The sequence below is a fragment of the Venustampulla echinocandica genome (genome assembly GCF_003357145.1).
Source record: "Venustampulla echinocandica strain BP 5553 chromosome Unknown scaffold_3, whole genome shotgun sequence".
Classification (NCBI taxonomy): domain Eukaryota; kingdom Fungi; phylum Ascomycota; class Leotiomycetes; order Helotiales; family Pleuroascaceae; genus Venustampulla; species Venustampulla echinocandica.
Window position 1 is genome coordinate 216,806 of NW_022474208.1, and position 14,094 is coordinate 230,899.

Below are 14,094 nucleotides of genomic sequence, written 5' to 3' on the forward strand. Positions count from 1 at the left end.
ATAAGTCGCCAATCCGTCGCGAATATTCCTCCCCAACCTTAGCAGGTGCTTGTCGGCCGGATCTGAAGTTCCCAAGACTCGCATTGAGCGCGTCTCATCATCATTCGCTCGCTGGTCCTGGAACGTTGCAGTCGGCGCGCCGTATGCTAAGATTTCGGTTTGGCCCTTTTGTTCCGACCTCGCGCCTTTGCACCCATCGCAAGCATATCAGATACCATCGCAGTGCGCCAAACCCCGTTAGATCTGGAGCACAAATAGTACCCTGTTCAAAATGAATCGCTTCAGGCAGAAGGTTGTAAGTCGCGCCCCTTGGACGAGCCTAGCTTCAATGCAAATCCTATGACCAACATACTAACACTTCCAGCACGAACAGCTGTCGCGCACGAAAGACCCTAACAAAACGTCTAAATCTAAAAGCAAGGAGTCGAAAGATGGCACCTCGTCGCCTTCACAATCCGGCGCGTCGCGGGATTCTGGTCAATCACCCGTCGCGACGCCATCCTCTTCAACCACGACCCTTAACGACCCTCGAAACAAGCCACTACCGCCAAATGATGGTGGTCCTCCAAATTCGGTTTCCAGTCCCAGTTCGCAGCCACAACCAGCGTCGATGGGCACGTTGAATTCAGGCCACAACACGCTGTCCGCCCCAGATCGCTTCAACGCGGTGACCGGCCCATCACCAAGTGCTGGTGGTCCAGGAACCCCTGGCCGGCAACTGCCCCCTAGTGTTATTATTAGCCCCAGTGCGCCTGTAAGTAAACTGCGATGGGCTGCTAGCTGAGGCTTAGATTGCTAACATTACCTTGCTCAGCATGTCCCTCCTCCTGGCGCGGCAGAGACGATGCCTCATGATCTTGCTCCTCCGAAGGCGGGACAAAAATCCCTCATGTTTCATGGCTTGCAAACAACCCCGAAAGATGTCCCAGAAGGGCTCAGAACACCAAAGCGACAGCATTCATCAAGATTTGATATATCCCCGCAACGCGAGCTTGAGAAACTTCCTGGTTTCCACGAGGTTCCTCCAAATCGCCGGCAGGAGCTTTTTATGCAGAAGATCGATCAATGCAATGTTATTTTTGACTTCAACGACGCCAGCGCTGATATGAAATCCAAGGAGATCAAGCGACTAGCGTTGCACGAACTGCTAGACTATGTCGCGAACAATAGACAAGTCATCACAGAAGCCATGTATCCTAGAGTGGTAGACATGTTCAGCAAGAATCTCTTCCGGCCCATCCCACCGCCCATGAACCCCCAAGGGGAAGCTTTTGATCCAGAAGAAGACGAGCCGGTCCTTGAAGTTGCCTGGCCTCATATCCAGGTGGTTTACGAGTTCTTCCTTCGGTTTATCGAGAGCCAGGATTTCAATACCAATATCGCCAAGGCATATATAGACCACAGCTTTGTCTTGCAACTTCTCGAGCTATTCGATTCAGAAGATCCCCGAGAGCGTGACTTCCTGAAGACAACCTTGCACCGAATATATGGGAAGTTCTTAAATTTGCGGTCCTACATCCGAAGATCCATCAACAACGTGTTTTTCCACTTTGCTTATGAGACGGAGCGGTTCAATGGCATCGCGGAGCTGTTGGAAATTTTGGGGTCTATCATCAACGGGTTTGCCTTGCCACTCAAGGAGGAGCACAAACTTTTCTTGACTCGCGTTTTGATGCCTATGCACAAAGTGAAGAGCCTGAGCATGTATCACCCTCAGCTCGCCTATTGTATCGTGCAGTTCTTGGAGAAGGACGCAGCGCTGACGGAAGAGGTTTGTCGCGCAAGGCTGCCCCATTTTGCAAAGCTAACACAATTCAGGTCGTCCTCGGCCTCCTCCGATACTGGCCGAAGGTCAATAGCACCAAGGAGGTTATGTTCTTGAATGAAGTTGAGGATATCTTTGAGGTTATGGACCCTGCAGAGTTTGCCAAGGTTCAAGAGCCCCTGTTCCACCAGCTCGCGAAGTCCGTCGCCAGCCCGCATTTCCAGGTTGCAGAGCGCGCTCTGTACTTCTGGAACAACGAATATTTCTGCAACCTCGTCAGCGATAACGTAGAGATCATCCTCCCTATTATGTTCGCACCTCTTTATGAGAACTCGAAGGGTCACTGGAACAGGTAAGTAGAGCCACTGCACGGTCCAAGCACTGCTGACACCCTCAGGACGATTCACGGCATGGTCTACAATGCTATGAAGCTCTTCATGGAGATCAATCCCCAGCTCTTCGATGACTGCTCGCATGATTACACGGAGCACCAGAACAATGCAGAAGCTCGCGAGAAGGCCCGAGACAACAAGTGGAAAGCGCTCCAAGAGCAAGCCAACCGCTCAAAGACCAATGGTTCCATCCGATCCGGAACCGCCTCGTCGCCATCGCGAAATAAGGCCTCCACCCCACTACGGGTTGATCAGGTTGACCCCATTACCGAGGACAACCAAAAGCGACTGGACTCTCTCAAGCTTCAAGATGCAGATCGGAGAGAAAGAAGACCCGCTCACGATAGACAAAACTCGGTAGGCTCTTCCAGAAGCCAGCGATGATCGTCTTTAGTACTATGCCGCTTGATTCTGCGTTTGCGATGGCCAGCTTGTGGAAGTTTTCGTCACGGGTAGAAAGTGTTGGCTCGCGCATCATTCCCTATTCTCCGATTTAGCATTTTCTATACACATGCTTTGCAGCTGCATCCACCCATGTGGCGGTAATTGACAAATGTTGCAGAAACTAAGCTCGGGTCCCAGAAGCTTGAAAAGCAATCGCGATCGGTCTGGGAGTGCTTCTCCGTCGCCTGTCCCGGCATTCAGCCCATCGGAAGGGGATTATGGGTTAACGCAGACATTGACGGATGAGCAAGCAAGCCACCTTTCCTGAGCTGAAACTAGGGTCTGAGTTTTTATGGGAGAGGCAGGTGAATCCTAGGTGGGCTTCTTGGCCAACCAAGAATGTTGATTTATGTACGGCGAATAGGCATACTCACGCAAGCGATTCTTGCATGCCGTCGCGAAGGCTTTTCCTCGTTAGAACTTTCAAAGGGCTGCCTTTCTTGTTTCAGTAAATACGGAGATTAAAAGGCATCCTGGCGTTCAGATTATGGAGAACACAAGGAGCTAATGAAATGTGATGATGACACTCTAATCTTCTGTCTTGACTTGTGATATCCCAAGCTCCTAACGCCAAGTTTCAAAATATATATGAGCGTGAAGTAGAACGCCATCCCAGCTATGCCTACCTTGCCGTAGGTGGTGCCATGTCCCCAGCCTACAGTACCAAGACCAAAACCAGCAGTATTATCAGCACGAAGATAAGGACCCCGATGCAACAACTACTTAGTCCATCCTCGTTTCTCCTAATGACCGTGCCCATCTTCTTCATGCCAGTCTGCAACCTGCCCCCTACTCGATCGGCCAATCCATCTACGGTGTCCAGCATCTCGGCCTGTTCTTCTAATTCCCTCCCCATATCACTCGCCTGTTGCCGCAGGTTGCCCACGGTGCGCGAGACGCCATCAAGCTGTTGGTCTTGTTCGGCCATCATATGTAACTGTTGCTGCTGTTCAAATTCGGCATAATTATCTCCGCCGGCTTCGTCTTCTCTAGCATCTTCGGCCATCCCATTGCTTCTCCGCTGTCCATTCGCATTACCTGCGCGGCTCTCTGCGACTTCATCTTTCATATCCTCTAGCTCCCCGGCCACCTCGTCTACTAATCTCCTCCGACGACTGACTTCATCGATATCTAGGCCATATTTGTAGGGGTCCGATTGCACGGCCTGCACCGAGGCGACGAGGTCCGCGAGGTCATCTGCGATGGTGGAGAGATTGGTTTCGAGTTCGCCGCGAGCAGAAACGAGCTCGGGGTTCGTGGCGGATGTGGATATGGAGCGGATTCGGAGAAAGGATGTGAAGAGCGGGCGAGTGTGGGAGAGCTGTTGGAGGACGTCGCTATATATATGGACATGCGCAATTAGCTTGTGATATGGCTAGATTGGATTGGACCTTGTAGAAACGGACGAGTGCTGGACTCGATATACATACGCCTGGACTTGGAGGAACGGGTCCTCTTCGTTAGTAGAGGACATCATCTTCACTGCGAATCTGACGACATGAATGGATCCGGATTCTACGACGTCGCGCTCAGCTGTAGAACTCTATATGCGGCGGTGTGAGCACAACATACACCATTTATCATCGTATATCAGCTCAACAGAGCTGGTTTTGGATTCTATGAAGCACGGAGCAATGTTATATGTGCGCAACAGGCGTATCCAGTGTCCCGTAGTAGACACCACCACACGTTCGTCTCTTCTCCTTCCCCATCATCTAACAACTACATCACGCCAACTATCGTCCTTGGTCGCCTCGCCTTGATCCTCATCTGGATCACAATGGGGTGGACACGAGATATCGACTGGATCTCAAAGAAAAAACTGCCGACTGCATGCCGACTGAGGCGTTTGACTGGGCTATGGAAAAGTGCTGTACTCAATAGCAACGAGGATCCTGGCGATAAGCACTGGTTTCTTATGTTTATTTAAGTCTACTTCCATTCTTGATTATTCGATTACATGGTCACATGGAACACAGCACGGAGATTCCGAGAACTAATAAGAGACTTTCATCAACTGCATTTAATTTGAGACGTGATTTGCAATAGCAAGCAATACGAGCACTTATTAATAGTTCAAGCCGCAGAATGCATATACACATATGTGCGTACCCATAGGCCGTGAATTACCCACTCCATGCCCTCCATAGTAACGCCAAGGTCGGAAGACTCGTATTAACGAAACTCGCAAGTGTTCAATTGAAAGTGGTATCTCCGCACCAGCGCAACACACGGCAAAGCGAGCAAATAAAACAGACATCCCCCTCCTTACTCCTTAATCTCCGTCACCGGGGTTTTGTGTTCGGCAGTTGGAGTCATGGGAATATCTTCGACGTCCTTGGAAGTAACGACGTGCCCAGCAGGTAACATATTCAGCTCGTCTTCCTCCATATCCAGGTTGCGGAAGTTGAAATAGAATAGGACACCTCCGATGAATGCAATAACAGCCATGGAGCCGTAGTTCCACACCAACAATGGATCAGCACTCACAGTCACGAATGCCTCGCCGATCGCAGCCGAGATGGCATTGGTGAAGAGAGCAACTGACATAACAAGGGAGCGCATATTAACTGGTGCCTTCGAAAATGCGTATTCGAGAGAGGTGATAGAGGCGAAGATTTCAGAGATGGCGATTAGCACGTAGGCGCCTGTCTGAGCCCACACATTGATGTCGACGGTTGGGCAGGGGGTCTTTCCATCACCTCCAAGGGATGCGGGGAGGAGGAGAGATGCTGAGGATCCACAGACCGACTTCTTGTAGATGTAGGCTTGGATCACGGCGGCCCAGACCATGGCTGCGGAGCCACATAGGAAGCCCGCGGTAATCCTCTTGATCGGGGTGAACCGGATCTTGGCCTTTCTAAGAGCAGGATAGACCAATATATCACAGATCGGAATCAGAATGATCAGGGCAAAAGGGTCCAAGTTGGAAAGAATATCGTTCGGCAGGCCGTTCAGCTTCATCACAGCCGCCTGCGATGTCAGATTGTTGTTGAGTTGGTTGTATGTGAGCCAGTAAATGGGATACCAGCAGAAGACTGAGCAGGCAGCGAATCCTCTTCTAAGTTCATCCACCCACTGGTCATCGAAGGTCATCCAGCGAGGGCGCATGGAAGGCTCGACGTTCGATGGCTTGACGCTTTCCCAAAAGGTTCCGTCGTTAAGGCGCTTGTATGTTGCGATGGGATTGAGACTCCAACGCCCCTTGTTGGCACGTAAGAAGACGCGCATAGCCTTGCTGAAAACGGACCCGGTCGGGGGTTGACTGACATATCTGCCCTTTCCATACCACAGAACTAGAGGGCAGAGGCAGAGCAACATTGTCGGAAGGAGGAATGCAAGCCAGAAGCCGACATATTTCTCGCAGTAGACCATGGAGATTTGTCCAACGAGGGCGCCAATGTTGATAAACAGGTAGAAGTAGTTGTAGACACGGTTCTGAGTAACCGCAGGATCAACGATGACGCGCTCACCAGAGGGGAGTTCTCGAACAATCATCCGGGTCAAAGGGAGCTGCTCCACGATAAGTGGTGAGATGTTGGGCTTGAAGGCGCCAGTTCCAACTCCCATGATGATAAGACCAATGATGAACGCACCGATAGAGCTGTTGGGCTTGGTGATAACAGGCGGGATGGCAGAGATGACGAGAATGATGTGTCCGACGATAGCAACCGCGCATGCAATGCAAATGGTCTTGTAGCGGCCCCAATGGGCATCTGCCATGTATGCGCCGAAAAGGGGGAGGAGGTAAACCCAGAATTGATTGAAGGTGGTTAGTCCAGTCGAAGCTTGCTGCCCCTTGTTAAGGGCACCACTCTGGCCGTCTGTGAATCCAGCCCCGGTTCTCGACCCCGCGGGGAGAGGCTGCTGGATGAAATTGGTGACTTCAACTTATCAGTCCGGTGGGCCGAAATGGGTGGAAGGTGAAAACTTACAGACAACCGTGGTGCCATAGTACGAGAATCGCTCGCAGAGCTCTACAAATGCGATGGTGTAGACTCCCCATGGGACCTTGTCTGAGACTCTCCGGAGGGTATGAAACTCCTCTTCGGTAGGCCACTCGCCCTGGACATCTTCGTCGTACTCCTCATTGGGGTAATCTGGGGGCGCGGAGTGAGCTGCAACAGCACCATCCTCGCGTTTCTCATCGACGACGGAGGGGACAGTAGCTGGTGGGATGGGCACAACTGCCTCGATGTTGGTCGCCATGGCCACCGTTAGGGTTGGTGAGATTGGCGTTGGGGATCTGTGATGGTCGAAGGTGGGAAGAGGAATACAGATCGACCTGCCAGACTCCACGCTGGATGTTGTGGGGTTGAAAGTTATATAGGTATGCCACGAGGTGTGTCACCTCACGTTCTGAGGCGGTGGCAGTTCCGACTACACTTTCCCAGCTCCCTGTTTCTGGTTGCAGCTTGCCACTCGCGTCTCGGGGGATTTACCTACTCGAGGGTGGTGAAGGTGAGTGAATGGGAGGGGGGCCGCAACCAGCCATCGTATCGTTCCCTGTTGACTTTTTCCTGCCAGGGCGGCGAAGAGACTTCACCTACTGGATCTAGTTCGGTCCTCTACGATATCGCCCTATTGTTTCCCAGCGCCTCGGTCTGCCGTTGATTAGCATAAAGCGTTTGGCATATGGAATGACGGGGGAAACCCTACAGGAGCGAGTTAGGGTCCTAGACGGCTCTACCAGACCTCGTCGTCCCGTCCCACGCCAGCGACTTGGTACATCATTCGTCTCCACGCCATGTCGCACCACGGCCCTCCATTATCATCTGGAAGGTGTCTATAGTACCTTACGAAGATTATGGCGCTAGAAGGCCCGAAGAAGAACGATGGCGGCCGTTGATTTGCTGAGGCGCTACTCGAGTACAAGCCTCGGCTGTCAGAACTCAATGTCAAGCATTGAAGCAAGGAGGGCCAAACCATCAGGAGCCAGGAGAACTGGATGGCATGCACGGATATTGATCTCGGCTTAAGGAATCTACGTCGGACTGTCGCAGTAGCCATATTGCTACGGCACTCTGGTACGAGTATGCTGGGACTTGGTATTCGGCGGATACAACATGCGGACAACAATGGCATACCCCATACAGGAACAATACAGTCCTGCCTGATCATCAGTCGCCGGAGAGGAAAGTTCAGAGCAGGTGGCGAATATTGGAAGCACGACTCGTTGGACCATTTTCTGGATCCCCAAAAGCCCCGACTGGCGTGGACCGGGGTTGCCGATAGTGGCACACACCGGAGCACGATGCCAAATTGAATTATTCTGCTCTGGCCAGGGCCGGTCGGTGGTGGGCTCTGAACCTCGGATTGGGATAAGAAGGAAGATCCGTTGCCGTTGGACGAGGATGTTATACTCGGCCCAAAGCCAAAAAAAAACTGACGCAGAACACGCCAATAACAACGGGGGAGGATGATTGCTGACAAGATAAGCATTAAGGCTTAACTTAAGCACATCGGCGATCGTTAGCTTGGTACTTGGGGGCCAAGGGCCAAGGCACACACACGACTTGGAGCCTCGGACGGGGAAATCCATGAGGCAAAGGCCGGTGTAGATCTGAAGCTAATCGAGCCCTAGCATAGGACGTACTTACAGTACTACTCGAGTACTTCGTACGCAGATACCTACCTACCTACCTACCTACCTTAGGTACATGTACGAAGTAAGGTTTTCGCAATCCGAAACGTTGCATGCGATCTTCATGGCCCGATACATACCCGAGTGTCACGAATCACGATTCGGACGTTTGCAGCCGCCAGAGATGATGTAGATATTCGACGCCCCGCAGCATCATCTCAACCCATTTCCGAACTTCCTTTTTCTTGTCTTGGCCGCCCGTTGAGCCCGTCCATCCAGCGCTATATTAGCCCCCGAACCGTGGCCCTGCCAGACCTCCAAATTACTCGGGTATGCCGCCGCATACGAGGAACCCGCCAAACCCCAATGCCTCCATCGTGGACCACTCGAGAAATATACTCCGCCTTGCGACTTATCTCGTCTCATCCACGGCGGCTTATGCTGATCTCGAAAGCCTCCATGCGCTTCCACAGATCCAAAGGAGGAAGGTCCTTCGGGGTTTGCGCATCACAAGGGCCGCCATCAACGCCATAACATGGATTCCCTTCCTCGTACTTGGTCTCTCGGCTGTTGGGAACTTGGGCGTCGATAAGCCGCAGCCAGTCCCCGTCCACCAAGTCTCCAGTTCCCCAGATCCCCAGTGCGGTGCTTGTACTAGTACCGGCACTCGTCATAGTGTACACATGGTGCGGCAGTGAATTGAGGAGACAGGTGTATCGTTCCTTGATTCCTTTTCGCCTGCGACGGTGGGAGTAATAAACCTGGGCCCCGCAGGAGTAGTGGTGCTGTTAGTCAGCTTTCCGGTTTAACGCATGGTTGGCCTGGACATACTCAATATCCCCGACCTCACAGGCGTTATAATTGGTAGAGTTCGTCCTGGTGGATTTCCCAATATATCCATCCCGCCCTCGTAGATGGCGGAACAATGCAGTGGGCCTTTCGATGAATCGGATCCTGGAGAACATATGATTTGTTACGGCATAGGAAAAACGGCATAGGAAAAACGAGAAGGGAGGAAAGCTGTGAGTTCAGGAGACTGTCCCACTTCCTACTAGAGCCATAATAGGGAACAGCATGTCACGTCATGCTATCTCGTTGCACTTTGACAACGGTAACGCTGTGGTATGGTTGGATAGGTATCTTCCGGGTCTTCTCATCTCTTGTCATTCTCGGAAACGAATTGTCTGGCCGATATGACCCTTTTAAGTTGTGGGAATTCTTCATTACGTAGTCTAGGCCGACGGCTACATATTGGCACTATATTCATCAGATTGCGGTAGTCCTGAGATGTGGGTTATAAATGCAGCAGAGGTTACATGATGTCTATTTGGTTGTATTAAGTATTTTGTATCTGGCCCCTTATAGCTCTTTAACAATGATTCACTTTACGAACTCTACGCTTTTATATCTCACGTTTCCCATTCGCATTTGCCTCCTCTGGTTTTCTCGGGTTATCTATCGCCTCGACATATTGGATCAGAGTCAGTGAACGGGCTGAAACGCCCAAGAACACTGCGCATATCCGTTTCTACTCACGCTCTCTTTCTGTGCCTGCTCCTTCCGATGCTCTCATCATCGACTCTCCATGGGTGTAGCGCAAAGTGGAGGCAGCAGGCCCATGCCTGCACAAATCGGTCGCTCAAGGCTTCATAGCATCGTCTTTCGTCAACCTCTTCCCATTACCGTTCTTCTCAGTTCCAATGCCCTTCTCGATCTCTTCAACATGCAAATGCGCGCCCACCTCCATTAATAGCCTGACGGCTTCCTCGTTGCCAGCCTGCCTCGCTAAGAACAAAGGGGTGTTACTCGCTCGATTCCTCGTATGCACACTGGCACCTCTATGCAACAGCGCTCTCAATACCATCGGATTTGGGCCGACAGCGGCAAGGTGCACGGCGGTATTGTCAGCGTAGTCCTTTGCTTCAAGAAGGCCGAGTTGGTCGCCTGTCAGCATATGATCTACCGTCTCGAGCTCGCCGTTCGCGATAGCATATCCGAGGGCCGTGAATGCTTGTTGGCGGTCGGTGACTTGGGGGACGTCGGAGGATGGGTGCGAGAACTGCGTGGTCGACATTTCCGTCATCTCCCCGCGGATGCTGCAAATCATTTGAGAGATTATATCCTCATACGTCATCTCTGGGAGCGCAAGCAAGAAGGAGAGTTTAGTTAGTGCGGCCTCTGTTGTCAGATCGTGTCCGAACACGACACCGGCCTTCCCAAGTGCAGTTGCAGGCGCATATAACGGGGACACAGAGCCGGACTGGCACTGGCTCACGTTGACAATCACAATGCCTCGTGCAACGGCTGCTTCGATGATCGATGTGAGGCTGCCATCTTCGCCGCTAGGAGCATTACCCGCACCAAAGGTCTCCAGGATGAGCCCTCGGAGGCCGGGGACTCGAAGAACCGCGTCGATCATTTCGGGCTTAATGCCAGGGAAGATCCGCAGGCAGGCTACGTGAGCGGTGTCCAGGTTGCGGAGGACATCGAATCGCTCAATACTCTTGGGGCGACGGATCAGATGCCAGTTGACCTCAACACCCATGGCGGTGACCTTGGCGAGGGGTTCACAGTTCGGCGAGGCGAAAGCGCCAAACGACGAAGCGGAGACTTTGGTGGTTCGGTTGCCACGGTAGAGGTTGTGATGGAAGAAGAGGCATACTTCCGAGATCATGAATGTGCCAGCTATGATGAGCGAACCAAGGAGGTTGTCCACGGCGTCGGATTGAAGCGCGAAGATTGATGCTTGAGAGCCGGTGAGAATGATTGGTTTTCCAAGGTGGGAGAACATGAAGGATAGAGCGGAGCTGGTGTATGCTAAACTGTCGGTGCCGTGAAGAATCACGAAGCCGTCAAAGAGGGAGTAATTATTTTGGATTGCCGCTGCGATCTGTGACCATCCGGCCGATGAGATAGAGGATGAATCAAGGAGAACCGGGAACTCGTAGAGTGTATAGCGGACATGCCGTGAGTAGGTGCTTGGTGGGGTTCGGAGACTGGGGAGATACGCCTTAGTGGAGGCATCAAGCATTACAGGAAGGGGATCTGGAATATACTCTTACCGTCAGCAATAATTCAATGCCGCCGTACTTGAAATCAGAAAAGATGGGGGGCTCGTGGTAGATGAAATCGGACTTTTGATCAGATCAATTCCCAATCAGCTGGAAACGCATATAACAAATTCACACCCTGTACATTCCATAGCCTTGAGCTGGAATAAGGAGGATTGAAAGGCACAACTCTGCACTACCAAATTCGGTTACTCTCAATGAGTTTTGAACGGACAGCCATAATATACTTGATGAACTACACCACACAACTACCCCGTGACCACCTGGCTGGGGGTTGCTGGAGCTTTGCCCACATATTTCGGGGTATCCTCGTCAAATTGACAGACTTGAAGCAAATGGGGGATGATTAAACTTGTTGTATAAACCTCCCGTTCGGTCCTCTCGATATTATACCATGAAATTTGTTACTACATACCAGGTTTGGAATCATCGTTGAAAGATGGCCTGGGCGCCATCCCCTCTTCCAAGAAGCCCCGGGCAGGAATTAACCCCTCCGGAGACGATTTCATGCAAATTGTCCCACCGGTCATGATAATAAGAACGCGCGATTCTGGGTATTGTGCAGGCATCTTGGCGCTGCGTTGCGTTCAGTTGTCTTGAGTTAGGTTGTGATGTGGTGTGGCGCGGGAAGGCCGGAGCAAGGGGGACGAGAAGAACCTCACGCAACCGGAAGTCAGCTAAACAGAGACGAAATCAAGCCAATGCTGCTTGCGAATATATGCTGCCGCGCAGGTAGTAAGGCTGCAAAGGTCGAATAGGAATGGTGATGGTTCTCGAATCGGCGTCACAGTCTAGCTATATGTGAGTAGTCGTAGTGCTCTATTCGCCAGTGGGGAGTCCTCGGAACGTATCAAGGCTATCAATACATTCAGCAGGGGAAGTTAAAAAGACGGGACAATCCCCGGTGACTTCGCACTACGTACTCTGTAATTGCAATGTTCCACAAAGCAGAAACAGCATTGATAGGGGGGGCTGGGGGCTTCTTAATAGCACGGAGTAGAAAGAAGCTTCGGGGGCTAGTTGCTGTACGAGTAGGCTAGTTCACCGCCCCCAAAATCGCAAGGTGACAATCGCAATATCAGGCCTCTTTTTCAATCGCCGCCCATTCACCAATTCAAGTTAGCTCAGCTCCAGCTCCACCTGGCCCAAGCTCCGAAGCTCCCCAGGGCGAAGGCAAAGCAAAATATTTAAATCCAAAAGTCTGATCTCACTCCTTCAAGCTCGAGCCTCTGCTTAGCTATCCCCACTCCACCACCGCTACAATGGCTGCAGCTTTAGAAGGAACATCCGTCACCTATGAGGATCTCGCTGATCTCGAGCGCGAGTTCGAGGATGTTGAGACGGAAATCAGTACGTATTCTCTTCGATCGAATCTATGGAGATGAGATGCGATAATATCAGATCCTCTACCAAGTCTACTATTCGCTACATCATAATCAGAGCGTGATCCGGCCCAATCCATGCAGCATAACATGCCGCTGACAACCTCTTCTCCATTATCTGCAATTGCTAATTCAATTCAATTTCCTCTTCACAGTCCGTCAACAAGTCGCCTTATCAGCCCCCCTCTACGTAAAGCGCACCGCAACCGTCTCAAAGATCCCCAACTTCTGGCCTCTAGTCCTGGAGCAAGCCCCGCCAGACATCGATCAGTACATCCAACCCTCCGACTCCGCGCTACTTCTCTCGTCTCTAACCTCCGTCTCCGTCTCCCACTTCGAGATCGATCCCGCATCACCCAGCAAAAGCGATGCAGGCGATCCCCGCTCCGTAAGCATCCGCTTCGAGTTCTCTCCCAACGACGGTTTTTCCGATTCCGTACTGGAGAAGAAATTCTGGTATCGGCAGTCGAAAGATGGATGGACCGGCTTGGTCAGTGAGCCGGTGCGCATACATTGGAAATCAGCCGATAAAGATCTCACGGGGGGGTTGCTGGATATGGTTTGTTCGGCTTGGGAGGCGGAATTGAAATCCAAAGCCAACCCATCTAATGGATCCACCTCTGGAAAAACGTCGAAGAAATTATTGCCTGAGCATGAAGCGTTGAGGAAGAAGATCGAGGGCACGGGAATGGGTGGCCTGTCGTTCTTCGCGTGGTTTGGATTTATTGGGCCGAGGGTTGGCGCGGAGGAGAGTGCTGAGGCCAAGAAGCTGGACAAGGAGAGGAAGGGGAAGAAGGATTCGTCGCCTCCTGAGGAGGCCCAGATTGAGGAGGGGGATCAGGAAGACGAGGAAGAGGAGCTCTACATGGAGTTGGAGATCTTCCCTGATGGAGATGATCTCGCCATTGCGTTTTCGGAGGATTTGTGGCCTGGCGCTATCAAGTATTTCAGTGAGTCCCCGCGGCCTCCTTGATTTTGGGGTGCACGAGCTAATGGAATTGGGCAGCACAAGCACAAGAACAAGATGCCCTTTCGGACTTGGACTTTGAGTCTGGCGATGAGGATCTCGGCGACTTGCTTGGCGAGGTCCAGCCCTCATCCGACAGTGAGGATGAGCCGCCAAAGAAGAAACAAAAGTCCTCGTAAATAATGGACTAGGAGCGGCATGCTGCGAATCGTTATAAATACGAAAGGTATAATGCTGGCCTGTGCGGGCGCTCACAAGAGGATCTTTCGGTGATTGCGCAGATGTGCTATTGAATAAGGGGATGAAGATGTGTGACGGTGGATGAATACCCTGAGGCTACAATCGTTAGAATAAAAGTTATTTTGCTTTCCCTTCCGAAGTATATTTTGCTTTACTGCTGCGATTCACGTTTCTGATATCCGATTTATCTAGTCCACGTCCGGTAACATGGAATTTTTTTAACTTACGATGTTGAGCGTTCCACAGATA

At 51.6% G+C, this 14,094-nt stretch overlaps 5 protein-coding genes across 5 annotated transcripts; 2 read left to right on the forward strand and 3 right to left on the reverse strand.

The window, feature by feature from the left end:
* Positions 1–271: 271 nt before the first annotated feature.
* On the forward strand, positions 272–2,869 carry BP5553_05702 (ARM repeat-containing protein; the record flags this gene model as incomplete). Its single annotated transcript, XM_032014325.1, has 6 exons — positions 272–295; positions 365–754; positions 815–1,771; positions 1,819–2,117; positions 2,163–2,514; positions 2,720–2,869. 6 exons carry the CDS (start codon positions 272–274, stop codon positions 2,867–2,869), a joined length of 2,172 nt encoding a protein of 723 aa, XP_031869006.1.
* A 387-nt stretch (positions 2,870–3,256) lies between these two features.
* Positions 3,257–4,075, reverse strand: BP5553_05703 (Syntaxin 6; the record flags this gene model as incomplete). The annotated part of the gene is made up of 2 exons (XM_032014326.1): positions 3,257–3,938; positions 4,032–4,075. 2 exons carry the CDS (start codon positions 4,073–4,075, stop codon positions 3,257–3,259), a joined length of 726 nt encoding a protein of 241 aa, XP_031869007.1.
* A 794-nt stretch (positions 4,076–4,869) lies between these two features.
* Positions 4,870–6,810, reverse strand: BP5553_05704 (MFS general substrate transporter; the record flags this gene model as incomplete). Its single annotated transcript, XM_032014327.1, has 2 exons — positions 4,870–6,485; positions 6,537–6,810. The coding sequence occupies 2 exons, from the start codon at positions 6,808–6,810 to the stop codon at positions 4,870–4,872; spliced, it is 1,890 nt and encodes a 629-aa protein (XP_031869008.1).
* Positions 6,811–9,824: 3,014 nt separating this feature from the next.
* BP5553_05705 (Uncharacterized protein) lies at positions 9,825–11,825 on the reverse strand (the record flags this gene model as incomplete). The annotated part of the gene is made up of 3 exons (XM_032014328.1): positions 9,825–11,240; positions 11,374–11,564; positions 11,672–11,825. The coding sequence occupies 3 exons, from the start codon at positions 11,823–11,825 to the stop codon at positions 9,825–9,827; spliced, it is 1,761 nt and encodes a 586-aa protein (XP_031869009.1).
* Positions 11,826–12,518: 693 nt separating this feature from the next.
* Positions 12,519–13,784, forward strand: BP5553_05706 (Uncharacterized protein; the record flags this gene model as incomplete). The annotated part of the gene is made up of 3 exons (XM_032014329.1): positions 12,519–12,606; positions 12,794–13,588; positions 13,645–13,784. 3 exons carry the CDS (start codon positions 12,519–12,521, stop codon positions 13,782–13,784), a joined length of 1,023 nt encoding a protein of 340 aa, XP_031869010.1.
* Between the last annotated feature and the right edge of the window lie 310 nt (positions 13,785–14,094).